General features: G+C 40.0%; 1 protein-coding gene across 1 annotated transcript in view; it reads left to right on the top strand.

The window, feature by feature from the left end:
- Dnah11 (dynein axonemal heavy chain 11) overlaps nt 1-14,203 on the top strand; it is a 174,595-nt gene that overhangs the window by 150,850 nt on the left and 9,542 nt on the right. The window contains exons 40-41 of the mRNA XM_033757147.1: nt 3,786-3,977; nt 6,687-6,806. Of these exons, the coding sequence (XP_033613038.1) occupies nt 3,786-3,977; nt 6,687-6,806 (312 nt within the window). The remainder of the gene's footprint in view (nt 1-3,785; nt 3,978-6,686; nt 6,807-14,203) is intronic.

The following is a 14,203-nucleotide window of genomic DNA, read 5'->3' on the forward strand; positions in this document are numbered from 1 at the left end:
ATTTATATAAATTTTTTTTTGGTACTGGGGATTGAACTTGGGTCCTTGTGCTTGCAAGGCAGGCCACCGAACCGCTGAGCTAAATCCCCAGCCCTTATACAAGAATATATTGAATTAATATTTTTAGCTATTACAGTGTCCTGTGTTTTATATGACCTGTATGTAATTCATGTAACTGTTAAGTATCTTGCTGGATCATAATTCTGGTGTGAAATTTTTATGTTTACATTGGGTCTCCCAGAAATGTCCTATATTTAAAAGTAAAATTTTTAACATCCTTCATAGTTATATGGTTTTGCTTTTCTTCTTCCACAAGCTTTCCTTTTGTTTGAAGTTTATTATTTTTGATGATTGTACATTTAATGTCTGATATTTACAAACCCTGGGAGTTACCTGAAAATGGCATAGTGATTTCAATAGGTCTGCACTACATGCAGCTTGACATTCCCTTGGAAATTCTATAGCTGTGTTTGGTAGAAGCCCTGGGTTCTGCTGAAAGCATGCCAGAAAGAAAAGAAATATTCTTCTGTTCTTGGCCCATGGAAGGAAAATCCTAGTTTTGGTTTAGTACCAGAAGTCCCTTGGGCAGGTCAGAACTGGTCTCTTTTTCCCAAAAGTTCTAACTACGTTTTATATGTGGCCCAAGTTGTCAGAATCCATTTTAAACATGAACTAGCTGTGGTTTGACCATTTTAAAGACTGGGCTGGAAAGTGCAAATGTTGACCTCATCTTTCCCTGATACAAGCCAAAGGACTGATTAGTCATCGGGTTCTTGACCTTATTCGCCACAGAGAACTCCAAATTTGAGAATGGGTAAAGTACTTTAAATCATAGATTGGACAGCTCCTTTCCTTTTTACCACTGTTGGGGCCTTAACCATACCAATGTAGCATGCCAGGATTTGATTTTCTCTCTGCATGAAAAAAAAGTCCCACAGGTCTAGTCTTCAGGGCAGTAGGTTTCCTATTGCATTCAGTTATCCCAACAGTGAATTTTGCTCTTACTTCATTGGAGACCATGTGTCATAGAGATATTCGTTAAGGTCCTAACTAAGCTGCTGTAATAGAAAAATTATACCGACTCAAACAAAATAGCAGTTAGTTCTCTCACACCCCGTAGGCTTGTCTGTCTCGTGAGATCTTCTACACACTCAAGTTGATAGGTGCCTCTCCCATGCCTGACTTGTGTTTCCAGGGGTGGCCCGTTGTCATCATTTCTAGCCCAAACAAAATGTAAAAGAGTGATGACTGGGGCAAGCTGTTTCCTCTTAAGCAAATGGCATGGAAGTTGTACGTGTCACCTTTGCTTGGTTGCTGTTGGCAAAAACTTGGTCATATGGTACCTCTGGCTCAAAGGACACAAGTGAGCAGTCTTTCAGTGGGTGGCCCTGTGCCCTGGTGCTCTCTGTTACTCTAGAACAAGAGAAGAATGAGGAGCTGTGGTTAACTAGCATTCTGCCAGCAATGAAGGTAAACTTGTCATCTAGATTTTACAAGGAAATTTTTACAGAGAAAAATGACACAAGAAATACAGACATTGTTAAAATGAGTTACCTATAATTACATTTTGGACAGAGGGCTAATATTTAGAACATATAAAGAATTTAAAACAATCAGATCCCTCAAAATATGGACAATTAAAAACGGGCAAGCAGAATAATACTTTTCAGAAGAAGTACAAATGGCCAATAAATACATGAAGAAAATGTTCACCATCTCTTCCATTTGAGAAATGCAAATTAAAACAACACTGAGGTTCCATTATTCCAGAAAGAATGGCTGCCATCATGAAATCGGATAATAACATATGTTAGCAAGGTTACAGGAAAAAAGAAAACCATCTATATTTTTAGTGGAAGTGTAAACTACTCAACAACTATGGAATCAATAGAGTTTCCTTAAAATGCTAAAAATAGAATTTCCATGTGACCTAGCTATTCCCTTCCTACATATCTTCCCAAAGGAGTTAGACATATTATTACAGTGATACATGCATGCTCATGTTTATAGCAGCACAACTTATAATAACTAAATCTTGGAAGCAGCCTATCTGTCCATCAACAGATAAACGGATAAAGAAAATGTATACAATAGAGTATTACTGTGCTGCACAGAAGATTAAAATTGAGTCACTTGTAGGAAAATGCCTGCACCTTGAAAGCATGTTAAGTGAAATAAACATATAAGCTTAAACATCGCATGGCTTCTCTTATATAAGAAATCCAAAGTACAAATAAATCAGAGAGCAAAGTAAATGATTTATGATAGAAAACAGACGTAGATCTTTTACAAATGGCAAAGGGACTAAGAGATGGAAAGAGGCCTCAGTGGAAGGGGATATAAAAAGTATTAAGATGTGTTATGTGCATGTACCAACTCCCCCACAATGACTGTAGCCAATTATGTACCACAGACATATACTAATAAAAATAAAGATTAAATAAAATAAAATAACTTGCCTAATTTTGTGCAGAACTTAGAAGCATTCAGAAAAATAACAAGTCGAATACACAGATTCCTGTTAAATTAAAAGACTTGCAAGTGTCAGAGAATCACCTCTTATTCTTTCTTGGATAGGTACCCATTTAAAAAAAAAAAATACAGTGAATGCCACTACCGAGTTCCATCCACTGGAAAGACGGGGATCTTCAGTACAAGAAGTGGTACATCAGACCTTAGCAACAATGTGTGAGAAGTTGCAACCTGTTAAGTACAGTCAGTTGGTTGTGAGCTACAGTTGAGAGAAGGTGTGCTTCCAAGGGTGACCTAAATCATGGATCCTGAACAAGGCATTAACACAGAAGAGTTGCATGATTGTGTGGATTCAGATTTCTGCTTTTTTTTTGTACCGGGGATCGAACTCTGGACCTTGCACTTGTGAGGCAGGCGGCAGAACCACTGAGCTAAATCCCTGGCCCTAAATTTCAGCTTTTTAAAAAAATGTCTTCATGGGAGATGGAGAAATCATGTCTATGGTTACAATCCTGAGACCGAGGTTCTGAGTTCTCAATGAAAATCACAGTTCTCCTTTGAAAAACATTGCATTAATCACAACACAATATCAAGATGATGTTATGTTTTTGACCCTGATAAAATTGTGCAAGCTGAGTTGATACTGAGGAATACTGCGCACTATGGTGAACTCTGAATATTATAAGGCCTTACTAGAGCATTTAAGAAATGATACGTATGGCCTGAGAAATGGGCAGATGGTTTGAGCTCCCATCATGACAGTGCTGTCACACATCACTCTCAGTGCAGCCATGTCTGCCAAAAACTTTAAATAGCTTGTCTTCACCCACCGTATTTGTCACATCTGGTACCATGCAACTTTGGGCTGTCCCCCAAAGTCAAAATTACTGTGGAAGGTAAATTTCTTTTTGGTACTAAAAATCGACTCAGGGCCTCACTTTTGCTAGGCAGGCACTGTGCCACTGAGCCACATTCCCAGCCCTAAAGGTAAGTATTGTAAATCAGTTCAGGACACTGAGCAGCCACGACAGTGCTAACGAAAGACATTTCTGAAAGAGAACTTCCAGAACTGCTTCAGAAATGAGAAAATGGGACGTGTTGGGGAGGGCAATATTTTGTGGAGGACCAGTGGCACTGTCTTTTACTGTGATAAAATTTTTCATGCAAGCATTTGCTGTATGTTTTGGTCACTGCTATATATTATCTCTCAGTAGCATATCTTCCCTCGGTCCTTCACAAGATTCCTGAAAACACACCTTTGCCCTTACAAACCATATGATGGATAATGTAGCATTTATTTTCTTTTCTCCCAGGAGGCACTTGAGGTATGCTCCAAGGAGCAGGAGTTCAAAAGCATTCTCTTTTCTCTATGCTACTTCCATGCCTGTGTTGCGGGGAGACTAAGATTTGGCTCCCAAGGCTGGAGCCGAAGCTATCCTTTCAACCCTGGAGACCTTACCATCTGTGCCCATGTCCTCTACAACTACTTGGAGGCAAACCCTAACGTAAGTGCTGGTGGTCAGACAACCCTTTCCAAGGAATGTACTGAATCTCTCCGTCTGGGGACACTATCAGAATGGATTACAATCTCTTGTGAAGCTATTATTGAAATAGCTGACTATCTATATGTCTGTCTGTCTATCTAATCTGCCAAATGTGAAAATAAACTAGATCAAGGGTTTTCCAGCCTTGGATGATAGAACTTTATAAGACAGGTCGGACTAGCTCTACATCAGCAGCTTGGTACCAAAAAAAAAAAAATGCCCTTCATTATGTTAACAAAAACAGTGGTTTACATGTGCATATATGCCAGATTCATTAGGCAGGTAATGAAGCATTTGCACAAATGTAATTACATACAGCAATTCTGACAGTTCATAGCACTGCATTAATAATCACTACAATTAGTTCTGATGATGGAAGCAATTTACAGTGCGTCACATGTATAAATAATGGTGCACTTCCTGCATATGTCATTATTATGTATTAAGGATGCCACCTTGTTGTGACTTTCTCGGTAACATTCTCCTTGATTTGAAGTTAAAGGTAGATGAAGGGATGGGACAGGAATGCTCGACAACAGCCGTTGTGTAAACTCTTACCAACCTAGTGATTGAATTTCAGAGAGGAAGAGCCATTCGTTCCTAAGGACTTTCTGGTTTAGTCCTTGCAAAGGAAACCTCACCTCAAAATCTTAATGATTTTGAGTTAAATCATTAAAAGTGGGATGGAAAAAAAAAAAAGTAGGATGGGGTTATCAAGTCCAATGTGTTGGGCTCTGGGCCGCACTTTCCATATGAGCCTTTACTAGCCCCGTGTATATTAAGGAGATACGTCTTTTGGTGGCCTCCATTACAGTTCTTGTTGTTAATGATTCCTCAGTCTTTAGTGGTGATTCAACTGTTATTAGAATAGGGACACTTGGCACACGGCATGGATGTGTTCTCCCAAGGGCCAGATTTTGAATACGTTGTTTCCAAAATAAATGCTTTTAATATAGTTTGTGATAATTAATATTCCCTATCTTCTTAATTTATGAAATTAAAGTCAATCTGTACACTTTGAGTGTGCCCTAGCCAGTCTAGTGAATAACAATTGTGTTGACCTCATCATGTGTTTTTTAAAGTATTGCACATAAAATTGATTATTGTAATAGTTCAGAGTAAAAAAAAAAAAGGGTCACTTAACACTTATACTCAAGTTCTGTATAAATTGTCCCCCAAGGCTGAATCCAGGATTACTGTCCTATTTGAGCGATTCCTGAACATAATTGAGGTAGAAATGAAAGGGAGGAGTTGACAAGTGTGCTTTCTCTGGCTCTCACATCTACGTCTGTTCCTCGGGAGGTTTCAGGCCAAGACAGCTTTTGGCTGTCAGCGCACCCTGTTGTCCCTCAGATGTCTTTACCCTCTTTATTTGCCACATATCCTAGAGCAGGTTATCAGAATTCAAGAATGTTTGAAATGTGCACATAGTTTGGTTACACAGATACCGTTTTCAAGAAGATACATATCAAAGACAAAGATCAGATTTAGGAGAAAGAAAATCAGTTGCTGAAAAGAACAGAGCTTTACCTACTTAAAATCATGATGTAGATACATATCAGATACAGTACTAAAGTACAGAAAAGGCATACGTTGGATGCAATCAGAAAGGACAATGAATTAAGCAATCCGTCATCTCAGCTGGATGCAGGTGGTCCGTGGCGGGGTAGAGAGAACATGTTGCACTCTGGCCCCTTTTCCTCTTGCACAACAAGCTAGCTTAAAAGAAAGGCATATTTGAGGTTCATTTATTCAAATTCAAATAAACTTGTAGCAAGTACATTGGAATACTTGGAGCAGTTTTACTTGTTCTGTTCTGTCACATCACGCACAAGCAAAGGCTATAATTATGTTTTTACTTGAACCATTGGGAGGCAATAGACTGCCCCCGAGGGTGTAAAGGTTCCTGTCTACAAAGGTTTTATCACACACTGGCATGTTTTGCAAACCCGGAGAAAGCTAAAGGGTACCAAAGAGAGGCTTCAAATCCTGCTAAGCCAAGTAAAGAGGAGATAGAGATTTCTTGGCTACAATATGGTAGTCATTAGGTACAACCTTTACAAAAGTCCCTCAGCCAGTCAGACCTTAAACTGAGCCCTTGAGTCAGTCAGTGGCAGAGGGATTTGTTTGCCTGGCCTTTTAGGAAGTGACAGAATTCAAAATGCTCCCCTAATTCAAATTGTATTAAATTTGATTCTCTCTTTCTAATTCTTTTTTTTTTTTTTAACTGAGGATCTAACTCAGGACCTTGTGCTTGTATGGCTGTTTCTTTTCTTCAATCAGATAGTAAAAACTGATACAAATCAAGTCATAAAAAACAGGTAAAACTTCCAAGGCTCCATGAACCAACATCCTCTGAGGATTTCTAGAGAGTTTGAATATATAAACTTTCCTGCGTAACATATTTTAGAAATGATTCCATTTTCTTTAAGATCTGCCTAAATACTTTAACACTAATAAGTTTTTCACCAAATGTTTTAGGACACATTGAAAATAATTCTCCCACGAAATTCTGCACAGAAACTTAAACAACATCCACACCTCTTTCAGGCACCTCTGTTGACAAAGGCTTTGGGATCATTGTGTTAGAGGGGCATGTGCCACTAGTTGGCCTAGCTGAGGCAGACACTCTGGCCCGGGAAGTGAACATCTGCCTGAATTTGTCCCCAGGTCCCATGGGAAGACCTCCGTTATCTCTTTGGTGAGATCATGTACGGGGGCCACATCACAGATGTCTGGGATCGCAGACTGTGCCGGGTGTATTTAGAGGAATTCATGAATCCATCCCTGGTAAGACATTTTCTAATTAATTCCACTGAAGAGAAAATTCTGGTGTTAAGATAACTTTACTGCTGTATATGGCTAATTCTTAAATGTTGTCGGCCTTTTGCTAGTGTGTTCTGGTCTGTCTTCATGGGAGTTTGGCAGTTTGTTAGAAATGTAGAATCTCAGGCCCCTTCCTAGATGGGCAGAAAAAGATTCCACATTTTTGTAAGACTCCTCGGTGATGATTCATGCACATATGGGATATACCAAGGGGAGGTGCTGTCACACACACTGGAGTACAGGGCCAGATCCCTGAGAGCCACACAGAGCTGATGCTGTCACGCCACTGTACAGACCAAAATAGAGGCAAACTACAGCTGTGGACCACTCAGCAAGTACAGGGAGCCAGAATGTAAGCCCTGATTTTAGTTCTATTATGCATTTCACAGTAGTTTTCTTACTTGCCAAAGAAATCACAGCATATTATAAATTTGGGTCAATAGCACCTTACTAAATAGATGCTCAAGAAAAATGGGGTGCATAAATATGTAGTTAATGGATTTGTTACCTTGATTTAATCATTCCACAATGTAAATGTTTCAAAATAGCACACTGTACTCCAAGAACACATAGTTAGTATTTGTCAAATAAAAATGAAATTAAAATCTAATGAGAATGACACAAATAATATTAACTAAGTGCATTGTAAGAACTAAGTGCACTGGATCTTCTCTCAAACAACCTGTTAAAAACAATAACATTTATGACACAAAGATAAATTAGCATTAGTCCTTAACACATTATAGGACTATGGAATTCCTATTGACATTCTATGTGAATATACTTTAAAAAGAAAAACGTGGCGACTTGAGCTTTTCATCCCGCTCCTCTGATGAAGGGGTGGATCAGTCTGTGCTGGTTTAGACACCCAGCATCTTTTTCTCCTTTATCCTTGTATTGACCCTGTGTCTCTGTAGAAAACATTAACAAGCAGAGCTCTTTCTGGTAAAAGTGCTGTTCTTTTTCACACTAAAGAAGCTGGGAGGCAGCCATGGTTTCCTCATGTGAGCTGTCTCTCTAATGGTACTCAGGTTCATAGCTATTCCCAAGCCAGTCCTAGAAGACTTGGGGCACTTGTATTAGCTTTCTGTCACTGTGATAAAACAATTGAGATCATCAGTTCAAAAGAAGTAATGGCACACACACACAAAAAAAAAACCAGGCGTGGTGGCACATGCCTGTAATCCCAGCACTCAGGAGGCTGAGGTAGGATCGCTGTGAGTTCGAGACCAGCCTGGGCTACATAGTGAGTTCCAGGTCAGTCTCAACTACATAGTGAGACCCTGTCTCAAAAAAAAAAAAAAAGGTAATGGTTTATTTTGGCTCATGGTTTCCTAAGTTTCAGTCCATAGTCAGTTGGCCCCATTCTCTGGGCCTGTGGCATAGCAGTATATCATGGTGAGAGTACACTGGGGAGGAGGCTGTGCACTTAGGGCAGTCAGGAAGCAGAGAAAGGAAAAGGGCGGGGCCAGGGCCCCAACAGCCCCTTCAAGACTGCACCCCAACATCCTCACCTCCTTCTACTATGCGCCACCTCCTAAAGGATTCCCACACCCCATAGCCACACGCTTGTGACTCAACCATTAACACAGGGTTCTTTAACGGACACTTGTGAAGCACAGCAGTGTTCTATACCATCCCATTTCTGTTGGGCAAGACACCTCCTGTGTTCAGAGAGCAGTGCTAAAGGATTTTTTTAGTCGTGTGCACAACCTCGTTTATAATTCCTGAAAATTTCATCTCAGACAAGCATTGCAGATGTGATCACCTTCCTCTCTAGGTTTTGAGCAGTGATGTAATCATGTGTTAGAGGATACTACAGTCTAATAAAACCGGACACAGGTTATTGTTTACTACTTTGAATAGCATTAAACACTTCAGGGACAAGGAAGAAACAAAATGACTTCCCTGCTATGTGACCATTGTTGTAAGTGTTTTTCTCATTGTGAGTCTCCTGGTCGTCCTCCTTTCTAATGAGCAGGATTTCACATGTTAAAGATACTTTCTATTTAACACAATTGCAAGTCGTGCCTCAGAAGAGGTCTAGCTCCAAGTTACCATGGAGATGGGAAAGATAAACAGTGCCAGCAACTGACCTTTACAGAGGCTGATTTTTCCAATGAGGGTGGAGGTCAAGGGGCAGAGCAGGAAGCTCCTGGAAGGTTCCCTCCATCGCTCTGGCCTGTGGCTAAGGGGGGAATTACTGTTGCGGAACGAGACAGTCCATTAACCTTCACAAGTCTGAACTCCCATTCAAATAATTGTGAAGTAAATGTAGGTGATGAGACCTGTGGGGCATCACTGGTGTGTGTAAGCCCTTTAGAAATGTAGGTACCTGACCTTCCACACCGATCTGGTGGGATTTTCAGGATCGAAATGCTTCATTTGCAAGCTTGAGTCCTCACTGGACAGTGTTACCTTCTCAGCAAGGGAAATTAATGCATTTACTGTGTCAGATGCTGCAAATCTGTTACTTTGTCCTACAAGGCTTCCTGCTCCTGCCGTGTATATTGTTAGCAAGGAGATCTAACACTTCAGCATCTGCAGGATGTCTTTTTGCCACTTCTCACATTCGTTAATGTATTTGCAGATCAGTATCTTTGTTGCATTAGAACCTGATTAATAATAGGTTGTTTAAAGTTCTGCTCTTATCAAAAGAATTGAAATGCTTCCAGCAGTGTCTGCCACACAAGTTGGTGAGATGACTGCTGGTGACATGGGCAGTAAAGAACTGACCAAGATCAGAGTAAGAAAATGTTTATTCAGACTGAGTACACTAACAAGGGAGAACAGGTGCATTTCCAAGAAAGGAGTCTGCCATCAGGGTGAGACTGGTTGTTGGATTTTGATTGTGCAGTATTGGGAGTTGAACCAGGGGCTCTGCATCGAGCTGCACCCTCGCCCTTTAAAAAAGTTGTTTTTAGAGACAGGGTCTTGCTGAATTGTCTAGGCTGGGCTTAAACTAATACTCCTCCTGCCTCAGCCTCCCAGAGTGTTATGATTACAGGGTAGAGACTGGGGGTTTTATAAGGGCTTGAGTACTTAGAAAACGGGTCTAAGCAGCCAATCCAGGCATCACATGTATATTTTTTTCAGATCAGCAGGTTCTTGATCTTTTCAAATACCTGTTGTACCTAAAATTGTGCACTAAAGTTGCAAATTGACAAGGTACTTACTGTTTTCATGAAGCCACTTTAGTTAGCTGTGGATGAGGTTATCTATACACAGTAACTTGCGGGGGGCACCTTGCACTTGCAAGGCGGGCGGCAGAACCACTGAGCTAAATCCCTGACCACCACACAGTAACTATTTCAGAGAAGATGACTCAGGGCTCCTTGGAAGGAACAAATAGATCTTGTATTTCTTTTTACACTTTCTCTGGGCAGCACTGCTTCATGAACTCAGTACGTACTTGGCAGGATTGTGTCCACCAAGAAGTTCTGCTGCTGAAAAGGGTCTTAATCCTTTTGTCAGTACTAGGTGTCACCACAGTTTCTTGGTGTCAGGAGAAAGGATGAGTTTCTTGTTGGATGAATGAATTTGCATTCAGAGTACTCCAGTGCCCAAGTGTCTTTGGGCAAAATTAAGGGTGAAAACATTTTCACATATAACATAGGTACTTGGCAGTGCTAAATAATACAGTAAACTTTTAGAAAATTATCAGTTATTTTTTGAAAGTGGTGTGTATCTAGATGTCGATGTCCCCACAAAGCCTCACGGGGTCATTAGTGGGTAGTTTCAAAGGCACCTGGACTAGCTGCGTGAATGTGGATAGAATGCGGATAATGGAAGCCTCACCCTGGGTATGGATGGCACCAATCAATGGGCTTGTGGCCTTGATGAAATAGAAAGGGACAGAAAGGTAGATCTGCTGCTGCTTCTGCTTGCTGCCTTCTCACTTGCACATGATGGATTATTTCTCCTCTCCCATACTCCTCTGCCATACTGCCCTGCCTTGGAACCAGTGGGCTATGGACTAAACCATCTACCAACTGTGAGCTGAAATAAATCTTTCCTCCTTTAACTTGGGGTACTGAGTATTTTCATCTCAGCAATGAGAAAGTAACTAACACAGAAAGTCATCATATAGCACAAACTATTTTGATGATAAGTTACAATTAAGATCCAAGGATTGAGGTAAAAAAATAAATAAATAAAACCTTTCAAATATACGATCTTGTGTTTGCTCTGCGATCCTAGACATAGGACTGAACTTTTTTAGCCTCACCTTCATCACCTACAAGACAATTAACCAACTCATGAATTTGTTAGGTTTGAACAGATTTAATGTTAGAATAAAGTGCTAAGTGAACAGTATTTCTATTAAGTATGAAATTATAATATGCACTTTGTATTTGACTTCCATTTCTTAGCCTATGATGACAGCAATGGAAACCATTTGTTAAACACCTGTGCTGCATCAGAGGTCATTACCACATACTTCAGGTGTATTATTCTTTTCTTACTATAATCCTGCAGAGTAGGCATTATCTCCTTTAATCGAAAAAGAAACTCAGACCCAGGTCAAACAGCTACTAAGCAGCAGAACTAGGACTTTTAACGTCAAAGACTCCAATGACCAGTCTTGCTGTGTGCCATACTGCACTGGCTGGGGTGTTGTCAGGTCGACAAACATCACAAAACACTGAGGCATGTTTGAACTCCTAGGTGTGGGGGCACTGAGAACAAGGAAAACCCAGTAGAAGAGAATTCTAAGTTGTGCTACTTAACTTCCTGTCTAGCTTTGCTCCAGACCTCAGCTTGTGTGTAAAATAAGTTATCCTCTAGAAAATCACCACTGCACTTTTCAGCTCTAAAGGCAACACAATGATGCCATTCAACTTTCAGTAATTTCTGAAAATCCCAAAAGCATTTCCAGACCACATTTGTGACCCAGAGAACAAGGGCATGTGTATTTGTTTTTACTCACAGCTACCTGGGAGCTTCTTGTCATTACCAAGTCTACTTGGAGGGGTAAAGTTTTATTAAATGCCAGAAAAGAAAGCATGAAAAGGGCAACAATCCAATAAGGTCAACATAGCAGGAAGTATGCTGCTGGTTTTTCCAGTTTCTAATCATTGTGCCTTGCAGCACTTTCTCCACAGATGTCTTCATATCCTTGATTATTTTTTTCATGATATGGAAGTTGAATCTGCCTGAAGAGGAATCCACTGATTTTTCTGTTTTACTAAAATATAATTTGCACACCACAAAATTTACCAATTTAAATTGCAGAATTTAAAGTTTTGCACAGTTGTGCAGCCATTATCACAACTTTAGAACATCATCTTCAACCACCAAAAATTCTGTACCCATTAAATCACTCACCATTTTCCCGTCCACCCCAACCATGGTACTTCCCACTTTGCAGACCCTGGCAATCATTAATCTACTTCTAGCTGGGGATTTACCTCAGTGGTTCTGCTGCCTGCCTTGCAAGCTCAAGGAACAGAGTTCAATCCGCAGTACCACAAAAAATAAAGAAGTGCATTAGTCTACTTCTGTCTCTGTAGATTTACCTATTCTGGACGTTTTGGATAAATGGAATCATTTGATATTGCAGCTATTTGTGTCCAACTTATTTTTAATTAACATGTTGTCAAGAGCTATCCCTGTAGCATGTCAGAATCTCATTCCCTTTTATAATCAGATACTCTTGAGTTGATAGATACACTATATTGTTCATTGGTAGGCATTTTGGTTGTTTCTGGATTTTGGCTATTATAACATTGCTGTTAAATTTAGGGCATACATTTTGTAGGGACTTATGAGTTCAGTTCTTTTGGGAATATGCCTAGGAATGGAACTGCTGGGTCAAATGGTATGCTCAGTGTCTGGAGGAACCACTTAAGTGTTTTCCACTAGCAGTGTATGAAGGCTTTTTTTCTGCATCCTCACCAACACTGCTACTGCCCACACTTTTTTATTCTTGCCATCCTGGAATGCTATCTCTGATTTGCACGTTCCTGAAGACTAATGATGTCGAGCATCTTTTCATGTGGTCATTGGCCACTTGTACATTTCTTCTCTGGAGAAGGTTTCTTTTAGAATGGGCAATCTCTGAGGCATAACAGCACCTTCTTAAATGGCTCTCCTCCAAAGGCAAGAAATGTGAAGAGAGCCCTTCAGTTAGGGCTTCATTATCAAGAAGCAGTTTTCATAAAAGCCTGAGTGAAAAGTAAGGTCTAGAGTCAGAATAAGGATTCAGAGACTTCTTGGGTGTTTTGAAATCTTCCCTGAGAGGGGAACATTCATGAACCAAACCTTGCTTTTCAAACTTTAGTTGACATGAAATTAGGAATTTAAACTTTCTCAGATTTTGTTTTTCCTTTCAGAAAATCAAGACATACTTTATAACTGTATCCGCTTCTAGGACACAGGAAGATTATGTGTAAAAGCCTGCTTTGGGTTCTAGCAATTAGCCTACCTTATTAAATTCTCACAGCTACAACCATTAAGTCACTATTATGAGCCCCATTTTACTGAAGAAAAGACTAAAACAAAGACTCTCATTTCTTACAGCCACCAAACCATTAGGGGGTGGGAACTAAGCCAGGTCTGCCTGCTGTAGGCCTCAGGCTCTTTTGAGTTTGTTTCTTTGCTTTGCTCATCACAAGGCCTTCTATGAACAGACTGCCTAGTTGTCTTTCCATCTGGAGTCCCGCCAGCATTATGAAAATTCACTCAAATATCCAGTTCTTGCCACATTTTAGTTTTTCCACGTGATTCAAGCTTTGGTTACTTTCTTTGAAATTTTGTTTTAAATGACACATTAACTGCTGCCTTTCAAAACTTCGAGGGGCCTAGTGAGCACTAAGAGAAAAGACCAAGTCCTTGTTTGCAGAGAATGAAATTCAATTTGGGGATTTTTAATGCACATTTTTACTAAAGAAAAACAAGTTTAATTTTCCTGTACAGTTTCCTTTGGGTCATTCTTAGTCAAATGGCATTTTAATTCTGATTATTCTTGTTTATATGAAATGATGATGTGAATAAATAGCCAAAACCAAGCTTAGAGATATGGATGGTAGGGTAGTCTCCCTTGTCCCTTCCCACTTCATTGGGTCAAGATTTCTGTCTCTGGCAGTATGAAGGATTAGATAACTTAAAATTCTTAGTATGAAGTGAAAGGAGAAATACAGGTTTAAATATTAATAATGCCCTTAGAACTTAGAGCGTTGCTGTTAAGGTCACAGGCTCTCTCAGCAATCCAGGATTGCAGATTTGAGAGGAAAACCAACATTATTCACAGATAACATGACTTTGTAGAAAGTCACATTTATTTTGTCCCCTTTAGAGTCTCAAGTTCACTAAGAACTAGGTCATATTAAGTTTTCTGGCTTCCCAGGTTTGCTGTGTGG

The sequence above is a fragment of the Fukomys damarensis genome, unplaced genomic scaffold (assembly GCF_012274545.1).
Source record: "Fukomys damarensis isolate Sample0158 unplaced genomic scaffold, DMR_v1.0_HiC HiC_scaffold_4, whole genome shotgun sequence".
Classification (NCBI taxonomy): Eukaryota; Metazoa; Chordata; class Mammalia; order Rodentia; family Bathyergidae; genus Fukomys; species Fukomys damarensis.